The sequence below is a fragment of the Falco biarmicus genome, chromosome 1, assembly GCF_023638135.1.
Source record: "Falco biarmicus isolate bFalBia1 chromosome 1, bFalBia1.pri, whole genome shotgun sequence".
Taxonomy (NCBI): Eukaryota; Metazoa; Chordata; class Aves; order Falconiformes; family Falconidae; genus Falco; species Falco biarmicus.
Window position 1 is genome coordinate 55,709,296 of NC_079288.1, and position 25,984 is coordinate 55,735,279.

The window sequence follows — 25,984 nt, forward strand, 5'->3', positions numbered from 1 at the left end:
TATTAAAACATTCCTAAAAAATGCCTCTATTAAAAAAACAAAACCCAAGAACACAAGTAGCATGATCAAGACCACTTTCAATAGCTTAAAAAGAACTACCAGGAAGTTGCATTAACTTCCTAAGTAGACTCCAGTTACATCCATTGAGATCAGCATGTGATACAATACCACAGTCTAATGCTAAAGATGACAAGTAATACATTATGCACCTGATCTATGCTTTTCTCCTAGACTGAAGGTAACCAGTCCAAAACCAGAAAGCTAAAGCTCAAGTCAAACTCTATTGGGCATGCAGTTCTGTTATAGCAATACTTTCCATCAGTAAGTGTAGTTGGCTTTTACAATCAATTTTACATCTGATAAAAAAAAAAGGAACACCAGAGAATACATTCGTATAAAAAAGGAATGATACACAAAGGGTAAATATTGACATCTTGCTGTACACCTCAGGATGAACCAGAGAGATTCAGTTGGAACTGATCTGGAATATACATGTCCGAGACAGGTCTGAGTCAAAAAACCCAAATCCCAATCTCCCTAGAGCTCAAGGTAGTATCAGGTCCATCTCTACTATGTACACAGCATGAACATGAACACACATATGGATGGAGCTTTTTATTAGCACATATATTGCCAAAACACAAAAGACAGCTAGCAGCGCTGCCTGGTGCACACTAGTAGTCACCACACTTATTTCTATGCTGCATGTTAAGTGAGACAGATCTTTTTTTTGTGGGGTGTGTCATGTCCCCCCCCACCATGTGGTACATTTTGGTAGCAAATAGATCCAGCAGGGCAGGTTTAGTCTGTTTGCTTTAGACAGTTTCATGACCAGTTGCAGATATCTGAAAAAAATCCAAAGAGAAAACAAAAATGGGAGGGAGGAACTGGAACCTTCAGCGGTGCCTGACACCTATTGAGAACTAATCTCCCTGCCAGGGATTTGCAGAACTGCCATTCCAATGCATCCAAAAGTCACACACAGCAAGGCAAACAGAATGAAAAATTCACGAGAGTTTCTCTTGTAACCAACGTTGTTAATCAGAATCAATTTTACCAAGGGCATCTCTAAAGTAGTAAAAACAGATTAACGTCCAGGTCTGTTCTCATAGCACCATATTTAGTCCCGCCACAAGTGACGGCAACCTCTCGTAACTGCCAGGGGTGCTGACACCGACCCTCCGTCTGACTGGCTGGCACTGTTCTAAAGCCCAGTGGCAAGGGGGGAAGGCAAGGGATGCCCTACTCCTGGCCAGGGCCCGAATGGCCACTCAGGCCTCCCCCCGGGCCGCGGCTGGCCAGCACCACTCCCACTGGGGTGCCTTGCAGGGCGGTAACAGACACTTCCAAGGTGAACAGCAGTCATGTGCAAGAATCATTTAATCTGCATGCTGCTATTTACATTGCAAACACTATTTACACACTAGAGCTACAATTAGCGTCTCAAAGGGGAGAGAAGGCGGCTTTCAGGACAGACACGGTACACACTTGAGCAAGCATCTCCACAGCTCCAGACTCTAAGGGGCACAATCAAAATTACGGATTTTGAAGCAAAGAGATCCTACTGCTGCTGAAGTAATCACACAGAGACAAAGCAAACGTTTGTCTATTAGGCTATTAAAAAAAAAAAAAAAAAAAGGAAGGATATCAGACAGCAGAAAGGCCTGTGAATATAGAGAGTGTTTAGAAAGCAGAGGAGCAAGGACTGCGCTGGCCTTTGGCAAGGGCTCAGTGGGGAATCTGGAAACTGCTCTAAACCCCAGGCGACTGCTGAAGTTACCAAAGTTATCGTTAGCAATGCCACCATCCCATAAGGGCAATAAGCCTGACAACAAATTTCTGAACACCTACTGCACATTAAAGATAATTATGAGCGACCTCTGAACTCACACCTAGGCTAGCTAGAAACTGCCAAGAAGTCAGACCACCTACCACATCTTATTGCTTTAGAAAATGAGCCCATGTAGCCGGCGGTTGTGCTTTAGTTGCGGCTCACCTGAAGTTTTCACAAAGTTTTCTGGAAGAAAGCTTGCTTGCCTTTGGCAGGCTCGGACAATAATAGATTGATTTCCAAGGCCTCCCACAAGCTTTCCAAACTGGATACCTAAGCTGCTGAGTAGCTGCTGATGGGGTATTTCTAGGACACCTTACCCAATCTGTAGACAAAATATATGGGATTTAAATGTGCAATATAGACAACTATCCTAAACATTCAGTATGCATCCATCAAACAACTGCAAAAATGAGCAAAATAAGAGCATCTCTTGGGAGCAGGGAAGCAGGGAGCATCCGCATCTGCAATAATAAAGACAAGCTCTAGAAAAATAAGTTATTTAGTGGTTTTTGTAAGAACAGTCAGTCATTCTGGGACTCAGCAGAAGTGTTGCACATTTGTGTGTACATGTGCTAGTGAGAACAAGAATTGCTCACCTCAGAGCATTTACCTTCCTATCACTCTGACACTGTCAACACCACATCCAGCAGACTGGAACTCAGACCACAGCATGACAAGACAGAAGGCAAATACAGTACAACTGCAGAAATTGAAGTAGAAGAATGAAGTTGTCTTCAGAAGCCCACAGCAGCAACAGCAGTATTCAAGATCAGTGGCAACATGGAATGCTTCTGTAATGTAGCCTTTTCTTTCTTTTTCTCCAAACCAAAGCACTGGGTCACAATCAAGGCCCTGGGGTGAAGTGTTTACTTGCTCAACCATGGTTTCCTGATTTCTCCCCACACCATTTTGTCTCAGTGCAGCAACACTGGTCCTGATGATCTGTCTGTCCTGTTGCTATCAGGCAAAACAGTGTGTCCTTTTGGGGGGAAACAAACACCAGTAGCTCCTCAAGTTAAGGAGTGGCTAAGAAAAACATAACACTGTGGTGAGGTGGAACCAACTTTATTAAGGACAGTGAATTATAATTGCTTTCAAAGGCTTTAAAAAAAATAAATTACTCTGAGTTGTGGCTGGCCTTTAACAGCAGATACCAAAGGATATGGAGGCTGCCTGATTCAGAGCCAGTCAGTGGGAGTTAACCAGAAGAGCATGAGGCAATGCTCAAAGACAGGAGGACAACAGGACTGAGGCAACTGCAGAGCACCAGTGTGTGCCTACCGCCAGCCTTCAGATGAGGGGAAAAAAAACCCCATAGCCAACTAAAGCACAGAAAGGCAAAATGTGCAAGGGTACATATACTCCACATGTTTAAGAGTCATAGGACTAGAAGGACCTTAGTAAGTCATCAGACCAGCCTTCTACCAATCCCCTGGAGCAGGGAAGCTTTGAAAGCAATGCATTCATCTCTCCTACTCCACATACTTCATTTTAGGAAATTCATCTCAGAAAGATGCTATGCTGCTACAAAGAGGTGCTACGCACCCTTTGCCACTGTCTGACCAAAGCAGGAGCCAAGACCTCACAGCTTTCAGGACTGGTACTGCAGATACTGAGAAGGGTCATAGAACAAGCTAAATTTACACAAAGTGCAATAAAATTACCCAAGCCACGGTCAGGTTTGTAAGTTCACTATTATTAGTGAAGAAGAATGAATCAAAAACTCTAAGTTGGATGGAGTCTGATCTAATTCTTCTTCCACTATTTGTGCTTTATTCCAAATTCTACTCTTTTGTACAATTCAAAAGAGTCTGTCTTGGCTGATTCTAATAAGCGCTTCTATTTTAAAACTTGTATTCCATTGCTTCAAGAAAGCTTTTTGTTGCATTTAGAGCAACAAAGAGAGACATATCTCCATAGCAAGGATTTGTTCACTGGAGGTAAGCATTTAATCCGGCAAAAGCTGTTCTCTCCAACTTCCAAGGGAATGGGATATGATCTTTCCATAATCACATGCATTTACCAATAAATAAGTTTGGATTAGACTGTATTAAAACATATGCACAGATTTGAAGCACTGGAGTGTCACAGATTCTTAACTCCACAGTTCATGCAAGTAAAAAGAAGAAAAAAAAAAAAAAAAGACCGACCAAAGCCTCAGCTAGGAACAGACCAAGGAATTATCTTAAAAGAAGTTTTGCACAAGAATATCAAAGCACTAATATTAGTGAGATCCCTAAATACATTAGGTTACACCAAATTCCAGAGAAAAACGATTTAGCCGTATCACATATATATGTTTTGATTTTTAAGTTAATATATATTTCATTCTTTGAATAATATTATTCACTTGGACCCAACATCCACACTGCTTTCATACATTTATACAGTTATATCCCATCCTTGCCTTAAGAGACTGATGTTCTAAGGTATGGCAGCAACCAAACGCTCAATAACCCTTGTTTGTCAAATACAAAACTCCTTTCCCTTCATACAAGGGTGGAGAATGAAGAAAGATGTTGATAAAATTAGGCAGTTTTCCCTGTTGAGCTTGCTGATTCCAACCTCAAAGTACCACAGGGAGACAGTTGGAAGCTTGCGTAAAAAATATTTTCCCTTGTTTTAAAAACAATTTCTTTTACTGTACAATAGATGCATAGAAAGTTGCTTCCTGCTTGATGGGTTTAGGTCTGTAGCTATGTTTAGCTGTGAAAACAAGAAGATTGTTCCTTTAGGGAGTGGTGAGGAGAGAGACCATCTCAGGAATATTTGGCAGCTATCACAGAGCTCATGACACGAAGAATAAACAGCATATCCACAGACTACAATGATGCAACTCTGTCCCACTGAATACACCAATTTAAAAAAAGTGTCCACTTGTAACTCAGGATCAAGAATACAGTAGAGATTCACAGCTCAACAGCTTTCAAACTTGTGGTTTTAAAGAAAAAAAATGTCAGTGAGCAGCAGATTTTAAATAGCCCACTCTTCTCTCCCCCACCCCAAAGAAACACCAGTTCACTGCAATGTCAGGAACTTAGACTTGAGACTACTTGGGAGAGAAGGCTTCCCTGTCACCCATGTCCATACAGCTTGGTGTCGGAGTGACACACTGGAGGTTTCAGAGGGTTTCGGTTGTCCAGTGTCTTGCTGTGGTTACTTCAGCAGTTTTACCAGCTGGCTCTGACAGCCTCAATGTCACTAACCAAATTCTGGGCTAAGCATATCCCAAATATCTGGAAGAGACAACAGTTTATTCATTTGGAGCATCAGACAACTCTTTCCACACAGGCAAACTCCTTAGGTTATATAGAACTTTGATATGAAAACAAGCATCAGAAAGTTAGAAATCAAATTAACAGTAAGTGTTGGAAGAAGGAAGAATATCGAAAATCTTATGTAACCCCAGTATTTTTATAGTGCACTGGATTCTGGGAAATCGAGCAGTTCTAGACTTTCTTCACAAAAGCAACTGTAAAAGCTTTTTGCTGTCCATTTAAGTGCCATCAGAAACAGTAGGTCTGTACAGGCTTAAAAATCTCTACCTAACCTGTTTAACAGAGTGTTAATTCTGACCTGCAGATAGTTGAAAAGAAAAAATGCATCCCTCCAGATAGAAATTAAATACTCAACACAGAGAAAGCCTCATGCATTTAGCTCCCATCACTAAAACCTATGGGTGTTATACTTCTAAGTGCAGCTGACAGTGTATTTCAATTTCTCATATACAGTTCCCGCCCTTGTATTTATGGATTCTTCTGTATAACTCATTGCAGTGAACGTGATGTTTACCTGCAGTAATGCTATCCCAATGAATATACCGGCAACTATGGTAAGATTGTCCTGCAACCATTTCTCAAACTGAGGGACGCAGCCTTTAGTGTAGATAACAATCTGCTGATCAACTTCCTGCCAAGGAGAAGAGGGAAGAAAACAGACAATTATATTCAACTATCCCATCAGCAGAAGAACCTGCTCTTGCAAGAAGGATTCAGATCCTTAATATACCACATTAAAAAAAAAAAAAAACACGCTTACTGGTTTTTGCCTTGCATCGTAGCCACACTGAGTATTAATAACATCTTCCTAGGAGAGAGACAGAAGAGAGGCAATCAGTGCAATGTCTCCCAAACACCCTCTCTCAGCTCCACAGAGTTAGTCTGGAAAGTAGTAAGACAATCACCCTAACTTTGATTACCATATTGCTTTTTAAAAACCCCTTCCTCTTCCATTCAGTGCTATGAGTTACCTGCATCAAACTAAAGCACATCAAAAAATATTTCCTGCTCTCAGGTCAGTAAGCTGAGGAAACTGGCCCTCCACCTGGGTGAAGTCCATGTTTCAGATGAATCATAGAATCATTTAGGTTGGAAAAGACCTTTCAGATCAAGTCCGATCATTAACCAAGGACTGCCAAGTCCATTACTAAAGCATGTCCCTCAGCACATCTAAGTGTTTTTAAAGACTTCCAAGGACAGTGATTTCACCATCTCCCTGGGCAGCCTGTTCCAATGCTTGACCACCCAATGCGTGAAGTTTTTCCTAATATCCAATCTAAACCTCCTCTGGCACAACCTGAGGCTGTTTCCTCTTGTTCTGTTGCTTCTTATTTGGGAGAAGAGACCTACCCCCACCTTGCTACACCCTCCTTTCAGGCAGCTGTAAAGAGCAATAAGGTCCCCCCTGAGCCTCCTCCCTACAGACTAAACCACCCCAGTTCCCTCAGCTGCTCCTCGTAAGACTTGTGCTCCAGACCCTTCACCAGCTTCGTTGCCCTTCTCAAGCATTCAGAAATCAAAGTAAGGGGATTAAGGAACACCTATTTTAACTAAAAGAACCTTCTGCTAAAAAAGTTTTGCCCATACAGAAAAATATGCCAACACTACTCTTTTCAGGGTCAGTCTGTGCAGCATGAAGAAGTGAGAAGGGGCAGTTCTGTTGCCGAAGCAGCAAGTTCTTACTGAGGATGTCTGTAGAAATACAAACAGTACCTAGTCCCTTCCCAAGAACTAGGGAGGAAAAAAAGTAATGGGGTAACGAGTAGTTACTGCCTATTCTTTCTTACAGGAGCTTGATACCAATGGGAAAGGACATGGTTTTTCTTCCTCCTACTGCCTCTGTTTTAGTACTCCCAAAGCACAGCTAATAAAACGGTCTATGGCAGACTCTTCCCAGCGAACAAGTGCTCCCACTGGAAGCTGAAGCTACATTTACTCTGTATACAGAGTTATTGCAGGACAATAAAATGAAGCAACTACTTTTGGTGTCAGCCACACTGGCAGCAAAATACTAAGTTACTGGCTCATATAACATTGAGCAGAAGGAGGAACTACTCAAGGAAGTGAGAAAACCAGCCAATTTTAGCTAGGTGTACTGAATACCACAATTTAATCAAGTTATGGGAAGTGAGAAAGGCAGCCAGCAGAGAAATAAATTTTTAAAAGCAGCCATATGGAAAAAGGTATCTCCTATCAGCAGTTAAAGCTCCTCTAAGTGTTTCCTCACTTTGCAGGAAGTACATCAACAGGCTGCATCCTATCAGTTGCCCAAGTTGGATTCCCTCAATGGACCTTTAAGTTCTGAGCAATTTGTATTATTTAATGAGATTAATATTTCTGTTACAGGATCTAAAATATAAGTGCTACACACTTCCAAGGTTGTAAAAGCAGGTAAGATTCCAACAGAGGTATTTTTAGCTTTCTTCTTTGTACTGAATGCCTAATCAGTGTCTTCTGCCTTTAGCCTTGGAATTTGTTAACCTAAAGAAACTGTGAAGAATGAAATGGAAATAAATCAACTTTTGTAGGCCTTGCCTGTACAGGAACTTGGAACACTTCAACCTGCTAAACTACAGCAAGGTGAACCACAGAAGTCCAAATCCATTTTAAAGGAGACCTATTTTGGCCTATCTTAAACTTACCACTTCCTGATTCAAGCTAAACAAGAAGCCCTGTTCAATAAAGCAGACACATAACTTTTTGCATCCTAATTGCAAAAAATGCAGTCTAACACTGCATCCTAATTCCAAAAGGAATAAATTTGCTTTCCCACAGAATAAACTTGTTTATCACTGCAACTGAATCAGTCACAGCTTGGTTACAATTATATCCATGACTTCTAATATTTTTAGAAATACTATTTTTAATCTTTATTTTAAAGGCAATTAAGCATGTTGCTTACCTAAAATTAGTAAGAATGAGACTTATCTTTACATTTCTGGTTGCTGCATCACCCCCTAAGAAACTACATAACCATATACACACAAAGAGAGAGAGATAACTTTAGCATGGATTATGTATTTATAGGATTACCTTGTACTGCTGTCACTAGTTTGGTTTTATAACAACTACATTTTTAAAACTGGGTTGTGATGACCTCTCTGTGTGGGTGGGTGGACAGATAAGCAAACAGTAGGGGGAATCCTAAGCATAATGTAATGCTTGAGCCTAACCTATATTTTGTTTTAATATTTCATTAAAATTTTTTCAGTGATGTTTGTGAGAAATTCAAACTACTGTGAATACACATTCATTGCAGAGGAACCAGAATGCAGCTTGTGCAAGTGGCAGTGCAGTGACTGAACACTGGGAGTAGCAACTGCATTGCATTAGCAAGGCAGGAAGCACCTGAGGTGCCTGTTGGCAACTTAGTTAACTTTAGTCAGTGCTACAGGCTCATACATTCAAGGAACTGTAAGTCACTCCAGATGCAGAAAAAAGCCACAGCTGAACTAATAGAAGCATTCACAGGCTACTTTTGACTTTCATGTAACTTAAATGTGTACAGTGTTAGCCACGTAACAGTTTCCATGCACACACCCATCCCTATTCCAAGTCTTTCACTGTGAGTGAACTGCTTCCCTACACTTCACCCTTCATTCTTTACCATGTCTGTGCTAGTAATGCATGGCTCCAGCATCTTCTGCTTGATGATCCAGGAACTACAACTATTTCAGAAGACATAAAAAATTTACCAAAATGCTGTTCCCTCAAACAATTTCTGACCTTGCAAGTCTGATCTTGGGCGACTGTAGAACAAGCAGAAATTTTAAAGGGGAGGAAAAGAAAGCATGTAAAGATGTCCATACCTGGCTCAAGATTCTAATGCAAACATATGTCAGTTCTTCAGGGCACAGACTGTCATTCATTACCATACCTAGCACAGACTGGGTCAAACTGGCTGCAGCCTCAGGACACTGAATTAAGTAATGAGTAATACCTGCTCTAGAGTGTCTAATCTTAGAGTTGCTGTTCTTTAAAGCAGTGAATGAAATACCCTGATGATAATCAATTGAAAGCTTACATCCTTCAACTCATTAAGGGCTTCTGCTTTCTATACTTGCTAACATTAATATGTACGTTCAGCTAAGTCCATGGTTCTCTAATTCTAATGAAAAGCAACAAACGGCATACAAGATTTAAGTTAGCTCAGGTTTTTTGCTGACTGCAGACAACTTAGTAGTTAAAGTGAGCTGCAAGTACAAAAAAATACAGGTTGGTGGGAACGTAATGATCATTCATGACTTGCAGAAAAGAAAAAAATCTCAGAGTGATTTAAAATTGGAACAGCAGACCCATCCCACCCTCTTGGCTGTCACTTACAGCAGGGTCTTTAGTGCAGCAAGAGAATGGCACTCCACAGCGCTCCCGACTTGCATTGGAATCTGTGCAATTGAAGTAAATATTAAGGTTCCAGTCATCAGCTCCAAAAGCCCCACAGCACTGCCACTAGAACAAAGAAAGGAGAGCTTCTTGACTTTCAGAACAAAAATCTCAGCATTAGTTACATGCATCATCATTGCCAGTTTCCCCTCTGGCTTTCAAAACAAAATCCGAGATTCCCTCCAGTTTCATTGAAGCTGCCTTACCTTTTTTATTTTTTAAAAAAAGCTCATTCCAAACCTGTAAGTTTTAAATTATCATGTGATTAAAGTTATGTTCACACCCTGCAACTCTGCTCAGTGGAGAGAAATCCATGGAGTGAGCTGATATGCCTACACAACACCACACTGCTGCACAGGCCTACAAGCTCAGGTCCCAGGGACAGTAGAGCCGAGAGTATGATGTTCTGTCCAGTCTAATGTTCCCTGGCTTCTCAATAAAACTAATCATCTCTGAGTGCTACACCAGTACAGCTACTCCTTTTGCCAGTTTTGGGGGAATCTTTGCCTGGCTGTCCATCAGACAGTATGAATGCTGTTTCCTGAGCATCACTCTACAAATAACTTCTTTACTGCATCACAGAATCACATAATGGTCAGGGCTGGAAGGGACCTGTGCAGGCCATGTCGTGCAACCCCCTGCTAAAGCCGGTTTGCCTCGAGCGGGTTGCACAGGGTCGTGTCCAGGTGGGGTTTGAGTATCTCCAGGGAAGGAGGCTGCACAGCCTCTCTGGGCAGCCTGTGCCAGGGCTCCGACAGCCTCCAAGTGAAGGCGTTTTCCCTCACACTCGGATGGAATTTCCTGTGTTTCAGTTGGTGCCCGTCGCCCCTTGTCCTGACGCTGGGCACCACTGAAAGAAGCCTGGCCCCATCCTCTTGGCACTTGCCCTAAAGATATTTATACGCACTGAGGAGATCCCCCCTCAGTCTTCTCTTCTCCAGGCTACACAGGCCCAGCCCTCTCAGCCTGTCCTCATAAGGGAGATGCTCCAGTCCCCTGATCATCTTCATAGCCCTCTGCTGAGCCCTCTCCAGTAGCCATCCCCATCTCTCTTGAACTGGGGAGCCCAGAACTGGACCCAGCACTCCAGGTGCAGCCTCACCAGGGCATAGTAGAAGGGGAGGACAACCTCCCTCGGCCTGCTGGCCACACTCTTCCCAATGCACACCAGGATGGTACCATTAACCTTCTTGGCCACCAGGGCACACTGCTGGCTCATGGGTAACTTGCTGTTCACCAGAACTCCCAGGTCCTTCTCTGCAGAGCTGCCCTCCAGCAGGTCAACCCCCAGCCTGTACTGGTGCAGGAGGTTGTTCCTCCCCAGGTGCAGGACCCTACATTTCCCCTTATTGAAGTTCATGAGGTTCCCCTCCACCCAGCTATCTGGCCTGTCCAGGTCACACTGAGTGGCAGTGCAGCCCTCTGGTGTGTCAGCCACTGCTCCCAGTTTTGTATCGTCAGCAAACCTGCTGAGGGTGCACTCAGTCCCCTCATCCAGGTCATTGATGACCAAGTTGAACAAGACTGGACCCAGCACTGACCCCAGGGGCACACCGGTAGCTACAGGTCTCCAGCCAGACTCTGCACCGCTGATCACAACCTCTGAGCTCTGCCAGTCAGCCCGTTCTCCATCCACCTCACTGTCCGCTCCTCTAACCCACACTTCCTGAGCTTACCTATGAGGATGTTATGGCAGACAGTGCCAAAAGCCTTGCTGAGGTCAAGTTAGACAACATCCACTGCTCTCCCCTCATCTACCCAGCCAGTTGTTCCATCATAGAAGGCTATTAGATTGGTATGGGATGATTTCCCCTTGGGAATCCATGTTGACTGCTCCTGATGACCTTTTCCTCCACATGCTTCGAGATGACCTTCAGCATGAGTTGTTCCATCACCTTCCCAGGGACGGAGGTGAGGCTGACTGGCCTGTAGTTTCCTGGGGCCTCCTTCCCGCCCTTTTTGAACACTGGAGTGACACCGGCTTTCCTCCAGTCCTCAGGCTCCTCTCCTGTTCTCCACAACCTTTCAAAGATGAAGAGTGGCTTGGCAATAACATCTTCCAGCTCCCTCAGCACACGGGGGTGGATTCCATTGGGGCCCACAAATTTGTGGGTGGCAAATTTGCTTCAGGGATCTCTAACATGATCCTCCTCAACCAAGGGAAAGTCTTCCTTTCCCCAGACTTCCTCTCTTGCCTCCAGGGTCTGGGAAACCCGAGGGCTGGCCTTGGCAGTAAAAATTGAAGCAAAGGTGGCATTCACCACCCCCACCTTATCTGTATCCTTCATCATCTGGGCACCCACCTCGTTCAGCAGCAGGCCCACATGTTCCCTAGTCATCCTTTTCCTGCAGATGTACTTGAAGAAGCCCTTCTTGTTATCCTTGACCTCCCTCACGAGATTTAATTCCAAATAGACCTTTGCCTTCCTTGTCACCTTCCTGCACACTCTGACCACATCGCTATATTCCTCCCAACCAAAGGGCTGTCCCTTTTTCCACATCCTGTAAATGTCCTCCTTCTGTCTGAGGTTTACCAGAAGCTCCTTGCTCATCTGCGCAGGCCTCCTGCCACTTTTACTCCATTTCCTGCTCATGGGGATGCACCAACCTTGAGCACGGAGGAAGAGGTGCTGTAATATTAGCCAGCTCTCTTGGACTCCCCCTAGCTTCTAGAGCCCTAACCCATGGGATTCCTCCAAGTAAGTCCTTGAAGAGGCCAAAGTGAGATCTCTTGAAGTCCAGGGTTGCAATCCTACCTGTCACCCTGCTTCCTCCATGCAGGATCCTGAACTCCCACTATCTCACAGCCACTGCAGCCAAGTCTGCCCCCAGTCTTCACACCCCCAAGCAGTCCTTCTTTGTTTATGAAGGTCCAGGAGCACACCTTGCCTTGTTGGCTCCTCCAGCACCTGCATCCATAAGTTATCATCAACGCTCTGCAGGAACCTCCTAGGCTGTGTGTGCCTCGCTGTGTTGTCTTTCCAGCAGATGTCAGGGTGGCTGAAGTCCCCCGTGAGAACCAGGGCCCTGTGATCATGAGGCTCCCTCCAGCTGTCTGTACAAGGCCTCATCGACTTCCTCTTCCTGATCAGGTGGCCTGTAGCAAACACCCACAAAAGTGTCAGCCATGTTGGCCTGCCCCTTAATCTCTACATTCCAGTTGCTCCTTCACACAAAGAGCAACTCCACCACCTCTCCTTGCTGGCCTGTCCTTCCTAAAAAGCACACAGCCATCCATGACAGCATTCCTGTTGTGCGAGATATCCCACTGTGTACCTGTAACTGCAGTGAGGTCATGGCCCTGTGACTGCACACAGATCTCTAATTGTTCCTGTGTATTCCCCATGCTGCGTGCGTTGGTGGACAGGCATTTCAGAGCGGGAAACCTGCGTGCTCGATTACCAGGAGGCGTGCAAGAGGATCCACCATAGGCAGGCAGGCAAAAGGCAAGCAGAATCCTTCAAAAAGTAAATATGCCAAATGGCAGGCTTAGATTCTGGCAAAACATGCTGAACAAACAAATTGGTAAAACTTGTTGAACATACAAAGAATGGACTAGAAATCAGTGGAGCACTTACAGTTTACAGCATTTAAGGAGCTAGCCCAATGAACCCATCTATGTCAATTGAAAAAAATTAATTTGAAAAACCCTAAACAAACCACATTTTTAAGTGTTGGAATTGCAGTTCTCTTTCTAGATGCAGCAAAGCTCCCTCTGCAATACCTGAACACGCTGTGTTCAAGCATTATCTCTACTAGCTGAAGAAGTAGCTTGCTCTCCAGACTCATGCTGTCCCTGACTTACCTGCTAAGATTGCTAATCCAGTTAGGAGAGCAAGTTATATGTAGTGCCTGCAAAAGTGGACTATAGCCTTTTTGTTGCATACAAGTCGATCACTGTTTTCAGACTGTGGTGCCCTCTGACCTTCTCCCAAGTGGACAAGGTTCAAACCAGTCTGCAAGGATCTACATCCTGTTACTTACTCATTTTTTCCCCCAACACATATAAAAGCAAAACAAACACTGAATTAAGTTATTTTAATTGCAGAATGTACAAAAATTAGTAAACATGATTTCAACCAACACTCAACCATGTTAGCTACACAAAGCCAAATTTAAAGAGGAGTGTTGTGACCCAAAATGAGTCATTCAGGATGACCTACCTTTCCCTTGGGACCAATGACCAAGTTTATGATACCCTTGGACTGAATTTAGGTGAAACACCAACAACCAACCAGTTTTATGATTTATTAATACAAAATACAATATGTGGTTAGATAGAATAGCTCAACGGCAGTTACTTTAACTGGATAAGCAAGTCCTGTGCCAAACGTTATTACTTAGATCTGGCCACTATTCAATAAAATGAATGGCGAGGAGGAGAGAAAGAAGAAAAAACAGAGGTACCACTACTCATGGATACAGCGGCATCCTGTTGGTCCTCTTCACCCTGGGTGTCTTGGTGGTGGGGGTGCCACCCAAGATTTTGTCAATTCGGGTTTTATGCTCTCAAGAGGACACCTCCTCATTCACATACAAAGTCAAGGGGTGCGTGGTCAGTGTCTGAGCAAGATCAGCATCTGAGTGGTGGTTGCAGGGTGTCCTCATCAGTGGTTGTGAGGGGTTTAGGCAACCCCTGCTGTGCACATGAGCAGTTGCCTTATGTTACCACAGAAGTTTCTGCCAGGAAGTGCTAGCTAGACTTCGCCTTCACAAGATTCTAAAGCCATTCCATCCTGTACCACCTTGTGGCTACCAAGTCAGGCAACGCTGGCTCACTTTGCAGCTACAGCTCGTTTCAGTTCCTCTCCAATCTGAGTAGAAAAGCTTTGCACCAGCTTTGCTTGAATTTGTGCATTAAGCAATGTTTAAGGCAATTATCAATATATTGGTTCCTTACAAGGAGTTCGTCAACACAGGCCAGAATTGAGTACTGGGCAAGAAGATACTGGTAAAATACCTTGTATACAAAAGTAAGTGCAAGACTCCTTTACACACACTGATAAATTACAAGCTTAACCCGTAGTGTCTGGCTTCACCCTTCCCTCCCAAGGGAACGATGCTGTAGCGTCATTTGGGGATTTCATATGAGAACTGCGAGGTGCCCACTTCATTAGGCTAACCGCATTAAGTCTCCTTAAAGAAATAACATTGTAGTTTCACTGCTAAAACATCTCTGCCACTCTGCAGTGTGGTGTAGCACCTCTAATGTTGCTAAAGCTACAGCAACATTCATCTCAGAACCAAATTAAGCTTAGAAAAGAATATTATCCTACGATAAAATATCTTGAACATCCCCCTCCTCCCAGGAATGCTAAAATATCTTCATACGCATATGGAATGTGCTCCAAAAAACTGAACACAAGACAGTGATGATTAACTTGTAGACTTGACACACTATCTCTTCTTCAAGAAGAGTTCAAGAGCAAGTCACCCCAACTCTCCACCTTGTTTTACTCACTTGTACTTCTCACAGGTGTTGTGTACTTGTAGAAATTCCATAAAAAATATTAAAAATATATAGGTATCTATTAAAAAATATTATATGCTAGAATACTTGTTGTTCCTTGAAGAAACCAAACAGATGGAAAGTAAGAAATAGAGCAGATATTTCTTTAAAGTAAGCTTTACCAAAAAAACAAACATAGTCCAACTTACATATTCTTGTGTGAAGTCTATGAGGTTTTGCAAATCAATGTCATCTCGGTATGCTCTGATGTTGTTGTTTATAAAGAAATACAGCTGGTCCTTTATCCAATCTTTGAAAACAAATGCTAGAACACCAGCAGTGAGCTCCAAGAAGAAAATAATTCCAAGAAACACAGAAAACTATGAAGGAAAAGAAAAAGGTTAAAATTAGCTTGCTTTATGGCCAGAAACTTATTTTTCAAGGCTCACAATGATGTCGTGTCAAGGCTTTATCTGTTTCAGTGCAAGTTCAAGCTATTCTAGCACACAGGAAATTTTAAATTAAAAATGCATCAGTTTTAATTAGGGCTATAGTACAAGAGTCTTAGTTTTATTCTAACAAATAATAAAAATGGCAACAAATGCAACCCTTGGACATTTCACTGGGATTTTCAAAGAGGTCCCAGAGAATACACTGTAAATTTCAACAGACATGGCTACTCAACACCTGTAGGGCCCTCTGAAAATTCATCTTGAATTTCTATGGAGGACTTACATTTGCAAATGCATAAACAACCAATAGTGCCAGTGAAATGTTTTTAAGTGACTTCTTCTTTAGACATCATCACTGGCAAAGCTTTGCTTAAGCAGACAAAGGAAAAATTGGTAACAGCAGAAATTAATTAATGACTAAGTCAGAGCAGAATGTCTATGGAATGACTCACATATACATTAAAACCAAATGAGGCTGCTATGATTAATGCAAATTCAATGGATGCCAAAGGCATTACTAATGATCTGCCACTTTCTCTAAGCATCTCCACTGAGTCTACACCATTTTAAAACACACAGGGGTCTTCGTATACTGGAAGTACATCCCTTTTGCAACTGTGCCTTTGAGTTTCATTTTAATATGCTCTCTGTGTTTTCTCTGATGCATTGTTAATTTCTCCTCCGGCTGCCGTATAGGAAGCTATTTCTGGTACAGCAGATGGGCTCATTTTAGGCATGCTAAGAGAAGCAAGGGAGAAAAAAGCATTACATTAGCTTCCCCCTCCCCATTTTTTTTTTTTTTTTTTTTTTTGGCAAGACAAAAGCAAGCTAGAACTATCCCAAGCTGCTTTATAAATGCCTCAAACTGTAACCCTCAACTGCCTCCTCCCCTTATACAACCCGTCTGTGGGATCCAAATATGTCATCTGAAGGCAGTTATTTCACTGGAAGCCTTTTCATGTCTGTATTAACAGTTAATGGTTATGAAGACACAACTGCTACCCAGGCTATGCCCACCTCTGGAAGTCAAAGTGGTGGAGGAAAGAATCTTGGATTTTTATTATAAATCTGAGATTTATCTACAATGGAACATGATACTGCTTTCCTCATCTTCAAAGCTCACAGGAGGAAAGCTTTCAAAAAACAGAACCAGGCTACATAGTTAAAGGAGTTTTGAACACTGAGGTATGTTTGTGTATCAGCAGCTCCTTCCCCAACTAACAGTCCAGCCTAGAGACAGACAGTTTCCATTTTCTTTACCTATCCTGGGCACATTCTCCTCCCTTTCTCCCTCTCAGGCTCCAGCACTGCCAGTAAGCAATAAAGCCTTTTCAGATTAGCTGAACAGAACAGAACCGAGAACAGCAGCAAGCAATCCCTTATAACAGTCCTATCTACTCTGTACCATGAGGGGCACTTGCACAGCAGAAATCACACAGGTCGCATTCAGTGGTCTGTCTACATTCCTCATATTTCACAGGGTGCTAGTTATGGAGTCTTAAGTTCAAGATGCAGATTCTTAGCAGAAATTTCTCTCTTTTTGTGACAGGAAAGCAAAACGTTAGGCTATATCCATATGAGAAGCACTAGTTCCATGTTATGATTCTTACCATCAATAACTTCAAATCTTAAAAAACCAACAGTAAGCACCAGAGACTGAAGAGCTGTAAAGTGTTAACAGTTCGGCAAAAGCTATTCATGGAACAGCAGTCTCCCATTAGGTAACACCTTCCACTCCCAAAAAGACATTTTAAAATCTTCACACAGTTAAGCAGGAACAGAGAACATGACTTATGCTATGCAACTGATGAATGCCACAGTTGCAAAGGCTACTTACAAATTTGAGAAGAAAGGTATTTTCTCGCAAAGCTCCAATGCATCCTGCAAATCCCAAAATGAACATAACTCCTCCTACCACTAAGAAGAGCCAAACTGGATCAAAGCCTCCCAGGTCAGTGATGGAGGAGATATTGGACAGCACTCCCTGAGAAAGAAACAATGCCAAGGGATAACAGGTATGTTCAGCTTTCAGTTGTAAAATTCTGCTTGCATTTTTCTTTTTAAAAAGGTAGAAGACTACAGCAAATAAACAATCTGTAGTACATCAAGAAAACACAATTAAGAAAATCTTTGCATTACAAAAAAAAAAAAGAGATAAAAAGGGTGATTATGTACAGTATTTCTGAATCAACATGCGGAATGAACAACAAAATGTGCTTCTAGAGTCCTCTGCGAGAAACCCACACAGCATTTTGCTGCTTCTGTAGCTATAAGAATTACTCTTGCCAGAAAGTCAGAACAGATATTTGAACAAAACTTAACTCAATCTTATTACCCATACTGAGATGAATTTTAGATATCACATACATTATTTATGCAAGCACACTGTTACACATTATGACAGAAAAAAACACAGTCAATAGCAAGAACACCACCTTGAATTTAGCATTTATACTCTGTATTTACAACAACTGACAGAAATGAGAAGCAAGCTCATAGGTTGCAGCATCTTGTGACAATGAATTTTACACCAAATTTTGACAAACTAGATACCTGGCCAATTCAACTTCAGGCATCTACGGTGCCAAAATCTCATTACATAAAGTACAGCTACTGACTAATCAGCAGGAAAAGACTGAAAATAATGTTAAATCTTTTAGTAGGACATAAGGCAGTTTAAGTACTTGCCTTGGGAGATGCTTTGCACTAACTTAGGTTAGACCTATCATACAGTAAACCACATACACTGTGTTTTAGATATGACAGTCAGCACAGTCTCCTTGCAATGCCACTGCCCCCTTAGAAGCAGAGCTTGGAATGTGATGCCAGTAATCCTGAAGAACTTTTTTTTTTTTTTTTTAAACACATTTTAACCTGAGTTTGGCTGATGTTTAACAGATGGGTCATACCAAGAAGTGAGTACAAAGTCTTCGTTATTATGGCGAGCTTTTGCACAGGAACAGTTACAGTTTCCTAAAGCCTTCTGGCAGCAAAAAAGCTAAAGTATCACTGCTTCTTTATTCACCTCCCCAGTGCTTAGGTCAACACAAAGCATGCTGCCGTAGCAGACATTTGTCCATGTGCTTCCTCAAAGAAGCCTGAACACAGGCTGAATGCTTTGGGCTACTGCTTTCCCTACTAACTCCTGAATAAAGCTGTGGCTTGAAAAGCAGCAATGTAGGCTTCAGCCTCTACGGTTCCTTATTTGCAGAATTAACAAGTTCTTCATCATTTTCCTTTTTCCCTGTTCATATCCCCTTTGCTTCTTTGAAATAGTCCCAAACTAGAAATAATTTTGCAGTTATAACCTCATTTCCAAGAGTTGTTAGTAACATTATTTACAGTCACAACTGTGACTTCAGACCTGTGGTGGTTTTGTGTTTGTTTTATTTAATGTACTCAGTCTGGACCACTCAGAACATATAAATATTCATGTAATCACTATCTTTAATTCAGTATTCCACATGGTTTGCAACCACTCCCATAGTTCCTAAGTAAAACTGATGCTGAGCAAGTAGTAAAGAGACACACAAAACTTTTTAATTCTGTAGACAATAATAGACTAGATAAAACATACACATTAATTTCTCCAATGCACGCAGCAAGGAGCCTTGGAAAAGGGCAGCATGCTAAAAGCAAAAGAAAAACTTGATTACAATCCAATCCTAAAGTACGAGCAATAAACCAACAGCATGAATGACATTCTCAAACCAGATTCCTCTCCCTCGTACTACAGGAGGCTACTGCCTGACAGAAACGAATGAAAAAAAAAAAACAAAATAAAAATAAAAATCACATTCACCACTTTCCTCCTACATTATATATAGTACTAGTCATCTTATCATTCATTAAAAAGACAAAAATAGATGTAAGGCATGATGTAACACAGTGCTGCTCAGAGCCAGTTTTGCTATCAAAGCAGACCAGTTGGCACATCCCTTTTTCTAACTAACTAGTGATGAGAAGATATATGCCAGGCTGAAATGAACACTTAGCCATTATTAACACTTAAATCAACTCGTGTAGAAGTTTTCCACTACTTTTGTTTCATCACATTTATCATAGAAAAGAAATCAAAGACATAATTTTCTTGCTAAGAATAACAAGCAAAAAATAAACAGTATAATCCAATAACACACAAACCTGAACAAGTCATGGCCATGGCTATACACAAGTCAGGAAACACGCCCAAGGGAAGGACTGCTAAGATGACTTCTTCACAAAGTTTTGAAGCCTTTCCTATGTTTCCCCTCTGTGCTTATGTAGTTACCTCAAGATAAAACCAATGCTACCTTAAAACAAACACTGTTACCCATTTCTTTTAACATTAGCTGATTTTGGAATTAATGGATGATAGCGTAGTAGAGTGAGAAAATAGTCACTGGAGAAAGGATGTTGCCTTTGTACTATAATTCTTTTACTAAAAAAAAAATAATAATCCAAGAAGGATGAACAGTCATTTAAGTCTCCCTTCATAAAAGACTTAATCTTTCTTTAAAAACAAACCAAAAAACCACCAACCCAAAAAAAGAAACAAGAAAGCCCAGAAAAAATTACTATGTTTAATGAAGTTCCTACCATATGGAAGTAGTAAAATTCAGATGAATGAAGAAATCCAAGTAAAATTCAGCTGACATTTGTGGACAGTGCTCTTAGAGAAGCAAGTCATAATATAAAGGTTAGTGAGAAAAAATATATCACTTCGCATTTTGTCACATCCCCATCGAAGCTGATGACAATAAAATTTAGTGAACCAGTTGTACGTTGCAGTTCCGATTGTGTCCTTTCACACCTTACTTGCTTTCCTAGCACTGCCAGGCTCTTAGCACACTGGTATGCCACTCAGTGGTCAGTCACGCAGCAAAAGTCACTCATCTAATCTCTGGTCTCCTCCAGGCTCAAACTCCTCAGAGTAGCTATGACTGACACGTACTGAAACAGAACACCACAAGCTTTATCTGCCATTGTTTGCTGTCCTTGAAAAGCACCTTTATGTGCTGCTTCTGCTAGTCCGCATATGGAAATCATAAGCCTAGCCTGGATAAGCCCCAAATAATGCATTATGACAGCGCAAAGCACATGCTGCCTAATTCTCATTTGCACTCTATATAGTCTCTGCATATGAATCCCAAGTTACCAGTATTCTGGAGAGACATCTCAGGATATACAATCAGGGAGACTTTGGCAATAAAAGAACAGCTAGCAGCAGGAATGACAGACAATGCTCTGTGGTTACAGCTAGAGATGCACAGAGGTAGTCTGATAGAAAATTGCTGCATACTGCTGAAATACGGTTTTGCAGCCTTTGTTTTTTTCTGGACACTTACAAATAAGCTCTCTGATGAGACAGTAGTGAAATACTTTAAAGAAAAGCATATTTTGCTTCAAGCAGCAGGGCAGTGACCGGGAGTATTACCTCACTTTATACTGTTAAGAAGAACTAAACATACAGGCCTACAGGCACATACTTCTATCCACCACAAGTTTTTATAAAGGCTACTACCAGTACTTGGTATTTTTTGGCTGTAATGGCTGCTTCTGGGAAAAGTTTGGCAGAGAGGTATAAATGCCTGGTAGTGACAAATTCTATCTCCATCCTGTCTTTAACCAAAAGCAGAAGGGAGTCGTTCCAGAGGTGCTCGAGCAGAGGATCAGAAATGTCATATTCTACCACCATACCCTTCAGTGACATGCTCTGAATCCTCAGGCTGACCAGTCAGTCACAGAATGTATAGCGACTGTTTGTCAACTGATCTCTTCTGTCAATGCAAGACCTAAATAAACCAGTTGTAAATCCTTTAATGTTAGGCTTTCTACAAATACAAAGTATTTTTCTCAGCAACACTACTACAGTAGTCCAACCTTTACTGCTGAAGAGTTGCAAGTACTACTGATGCTTTAGTATCTGTAAGGAGGAAATAATATTTTTTTTCCTAAACCCTAAATTTCCACAAAATTTTGTTTTGGAAGTATGGTTATTTTTCTGTGGTACAAGCACATCAGTTTCTTGGTAGTTTAAGCATGTCATCTTTATTTGGCAGTAAAGATTTTGTTTGTACAAAGCTACATACTCTTAATACTTTCAACCCAGGGCTCTGCTGTAGTCCCACAAGGACAGCCAGCAGGACATGTTCCCTGGATGATCTCAAGTTCATTTGTTTGCTCTGTTCCCCCACCCTCAATTGCCTGCTATACATTATAGCACCTGGGATGTTATTTAACCTTTTAAACAACCACAAGTCAAAATTTGTTTGAAGTAGTGAAGCGACAAAAGCATCACCCATAACTGAAAAATCAATAATGGCGAAGTTATGAAAACCGTTCCTTTATTTGTGAAATTTAAATCACTATGATACAATGATGTAGGCATGAAACAGTAAAGACTGACCTTATATTACCACCCCACCCCAAATTCAGGGGAGGAAGTCAAGCAAAACAGTAGGACCTGCTCTTTCATGCAAAAGGGTAGGGAGAAGAGGCATTGGTGGCACCTTAAGTCACACCAAAAAACATGAGATAACCAAGCCAGGCCTGCCAGAAGCTCCTGCAGAACTGGAGTCCTCTCCTTAAAGCATGTGAGCACAGGCAGAAAAGCAGTCTGTAAGAGATGCCCAAATCCAGTGACAGATCCTCTGTTGTCATGCCCTATTTCCCCCCCCCAAGGCTACAGCCCCCCACCCTGCAACCTGGATCTCATGCATAGCTCTCAAGGGAGAACAAGGCAAAAGAAAATGTTGGTCTTGAAGACAGTAGCTCAAGAAGGCCCCTTTGGATATTATAGCTGCCCAATTGTTTGCCTTTATCCCCATCAATAAAGATTAAGGAAGCAACAGTCTTAGAAAAGCAATAAGGGTGCACCCTTCACCCCTTCTCCACCTTATACTCCAAGATCATCAGGACAATTTGAACTACTTTTCAGAGACAGATCTCTGACTCCACCTTTGGTGCACATCTGTATTTGCATTTCAGGTCAGATCCTGAAATTTAAAGGGACTGCACACAAGCTATGCTTCAGTTCGCACTAGGGAAAAGTCTCAGAGCACACCGACTAGATTACTTAGAAATGAAGATGTGCTCCTGGAACATAACTCACAACCACTAGCAGGCATTCAGTCCATAAAGTCACACTAGAACTAGGTTGAAAAAAACTCAAACCTTTTAAAACCTGTAGACTGTGCAAGTTGGGTCTTCAACACCATTTCCTCTCCTATTGGTCCACACTATTTGCATTTAACAGACGTAGCATTTGCATGCTGAACCCAGGAAGTTAATTTAGTTTCCCCAGAATATATGGATGCCAACATAGACATCTTGGTTGGTGCAGTGCCTCAGAGTTGGCACAACTATACAATCTGATTGTGTTTCTGATGAGGCCAAATAGAAGGGAGTCACAAGTGCATTAAACTAGCAAGTTTTCCAGACCATCTGTGGTTGTGGTTAGCATAGAGAATCCACTGCCACGTTGAGGTCTCAGAAATGTCCCCAAGAGTTTGCTAGACTGTTGCTTCTCTCTGGAACAGTTGATTTCACAGGCAGGGTAGCATACTGCAGGGCAAAAGAGAACAGCTCTGAGTGAAAACATTTGAGGCAGCAGCACTTTTGAAAACCTGACCTAGTAATGAAAATTCAAGGCATCTTGAGTCAGAGACAACTTAGGAGAATCATCATCCTAGGGAACAAAGAGGTGATACGCTGTGAAACTACAAAGAATTTGGCCCACAGGAGTGCATGTTAAAGAACAGGACTCAACACAACAGTCCCTATAACAAACATCATCCCACTAAAAGGCCACTAAAAGGAAAAAGAAGAAAGCAACACCAGTAGGATAGGAGAAATCTGCCTGCTTTTTTTTTTCTCCCCTCTCCAAGATGGGGAAAAAACCTTCTCTGCTGCAGAATCCCATTACTGGGGGGACAAAAAACATAGATGGTCAGAAAAAGATTCAGCAATACAAGATCTTCTGAAATATTTCTTCTTTGCAAACAGATTAGCCTTTCCACAGGCCCATCTGCAGGACTTTGAATCACTGGCAAACAGAAACACATGGGGGTGATGAGAAATACAAGTATTTCCAATGTATGATTTTAAAATGGAAAACTGTCTCCCTACTTTGTTAGTCATAAAATCCATGCAGTTTCTCCATGCTGTGCATCTGAATAAGCATGGGAAACAGAACAATAGTCATTGAAACATGCCAAATTAATTCCACTCCAGAATATTGTCTCTGCAAGCAAGAAACTAGGTGGGGGATGTTTACAGATCTTATTTACGTGGGTTTTGTTAGTTTTTCATTTCTCACAGCAAACAACAATAGCAGCAAAACTTTATTTTTCAGTTTCTAGTGAAGGAGAAGAATGAGTCTAGCTTTCTTGTCATGACAAAGCAGAGTTCAATAGGTAAATAACTGGTATGAATACACGCAAAATACATATTTTTGCATTTTTCAGGATTAATGGTTGCAAGGTCTTGGAGCATTAATATAACGATTTAAGAACCTGTTTAGATAGTGCAACTTTATGTACTGAAATTTAAATTAAATGTAATAGCAAATATTAGTATCCCTCTCTTTCCTCCCGAGTCCTATAAAATACACACACAGTCCTGGCTTCCAAAGCACGATACATATGCTTTGGGTATCCTTCAGCCCATAAGAACCAGCAGGATATGTGTACGGGTTCCTTGTTGGGAATTGTTTTTACAAGAACTGTGGGATAGACATGTATGCACAACAATTATGAGTGACTAGTGTATCACTCACTCTTGATGTCTGCCACTCACTAGGACAGTAAAGGAAGTGAGAACTTTTTCCTGAAAACAACTGTAATTTTCATCTGTGGGCAAGCAGAGACAGACTTGTCTGACAAATTGTGACTGTTTCTATGTAGGGAGCTTAGCCTGTCCCACAACACCAAAGCAAGTCTAAATCACCTTGTACCAACGTGTAAAAGTCTAGCTTAAAATTTGAGATCCAGATTTAGAACTACTGCTTGCCAAGAATACTATGCTGGTACACAGAGGTATTATACTGCTACTCCAAACTGTGTACAACTTGACTTCTGAGCAGGAGCAGCTTCTACTTACGCTGATTTAACAAGAAGAGCCTAGAAACCAAACTTACGCACATGATCAACCTCTTCCACTTCTCCCTCTTCATTTCAGCCAACCTTATACAGGAGCTAAGTCTAACTGAGAAATCTGCAAGGATCTGCAGATTTCCTCCCCCCCACCTCCTTTCAGTAACTCTCTGCCTTTGCTACCTGCTACTTAAAGCATACCCTAAATCCACAGTGCTTTCCTTTTAAAAGCTCCCTTTCCATGGACAGTCTTAATAAGGTCTCAGAAGACATAACAGAAATTCATCAGAGTCTCACTACTCTTGAATATAAATCTCTTGCAGGCAATGAAAACCAGGAAGCTTATTTTCCCCCAAGTACTTACTGACATCACACCATGAACACTCCCAACCAGCCTTAAGACCACATTATCTAATACATACAACCAAGGAGGGAAACACACATTTTATACAAAACTAGTTTATTTTTAAAAAGCCAACAGAATGAATGACTTGAAGTGGTTAAAAAAGCCAGTGAAATATAAACATTTCTCCTCTGCTGCTGAGAAAAGGCAGTGAAAGTTGCTTGGGTTTAGTACAGACTCTGCACATTAACATTGTTCATGTCATTGCTGGGAGGGGTGAGGGGGTAGAATTCTGCTGCCATGGATGGACTTTTATGGTGCAAGCCCAAGCCCAGCATGCCTGAAAACAGTGCGAGATTGTAAGCTATATAGTGCATCCATGTATAGACAGCTTTATTCACCTCTGAGTTTATTGCCCCCACCCCACCCCCCAGCTCGCTTTCAGGTTCATGACTCAGAATGCTAATTGCCCAGTTTTTGTTTAGGGCTGGCTGACTGGCTGTCAAGCCAATTCTATTGCCTATTTGACAAATGAGCTCTTTCACCTCCCTGCAAAGGCTGTAAGGAAGGTCACGAGACTGTATAGTGTGCATTTTTTTCTTCTTTACAACAAAGTTTAAAGGGGAGAATTCAAGCCAACTCAGCAAAACAGAGAAACTAACCAAACCCAGAAATCTCCCCCAAACTCTTTTTAGCCCACAACAAACAGGACTCCTGTAAAATGTGGATTATTTCTTTACATCCTGCATTTTTAATGTGTCCTGGCACACTGTCTTTTTATCTGAAAACAATTCTGTGAAGCAGCAAAAGTATATACAAGTTGATGGCCAGGTTACAAAACAACACAGCTGGATATAAAGCCACACCATTCAAAAACAGAAGTAAATCAAAATCCTCCCCACCTCCAAGTCAGTTTACAGTAGAGGATTCCTTCTGAAGACCCCATCCTGTCAGGAAAAAAAAACACCCAAACAAAGAAACCCAAGCCCCTTACAAATCTATGTTTACATATCATACAACAGCAGCATCAATTTCAACTTTGATAAAAACTTAGTTCATTAGGACAGCAGCAGTCTTCGCAGAATGGTTGAAGTTGGAAGGAACGTCTGGAAGTCATCGGATCACCTAGACCTGGCTGCCTAGCACCACATCCAGACTGCTTTTGAGTGTC

General features: G+C 41.8%; 1 protein-coding gene across 1 annotated transcript in view; it reads right to left on the bottom strand.

The window, feature by feature from the left end:
* Window positions 1–2,883: 2,883 nt before the first annotated feature.
* TSPAN5 (tetraspanin 5) overlaps window positions 2,884–25,984 on the bottom strand; it is an 85,636-nt gene continuing 62,535 nt past the window's right edge. Inside the window, exons 3-8 of the mRNA XM_056326889.1 lie at window positions 17,234–17,380; window positions 15,154–15,324; window positions 9,436–9,561; window positions 5,873–5,920; window positions 5,627–5,743; window positions 2,884–5,070 (exon numbers count right to left, since the gene is read on the bottom strand). Coding sequence (XP_056182864.1) covers window positions 5,005–5,070; window positions 5,627–5,743; window positions 5,873–5,920; window positions 9,436–9,561; window positions 15,154–15,324; window positions 17,234–17,380 — 675 coding nt within the window. The 3' untranslated portion in view covers window positions 2,884–5,004. The remainder of the gene's footprint in view (window positions 5,071–5,626; window positions 5,744–5,872; window positions 5,921–9,435; window positions 9,562–15,153; window positions 15,325–17,233; window positions 17,381–25,984) is intronic.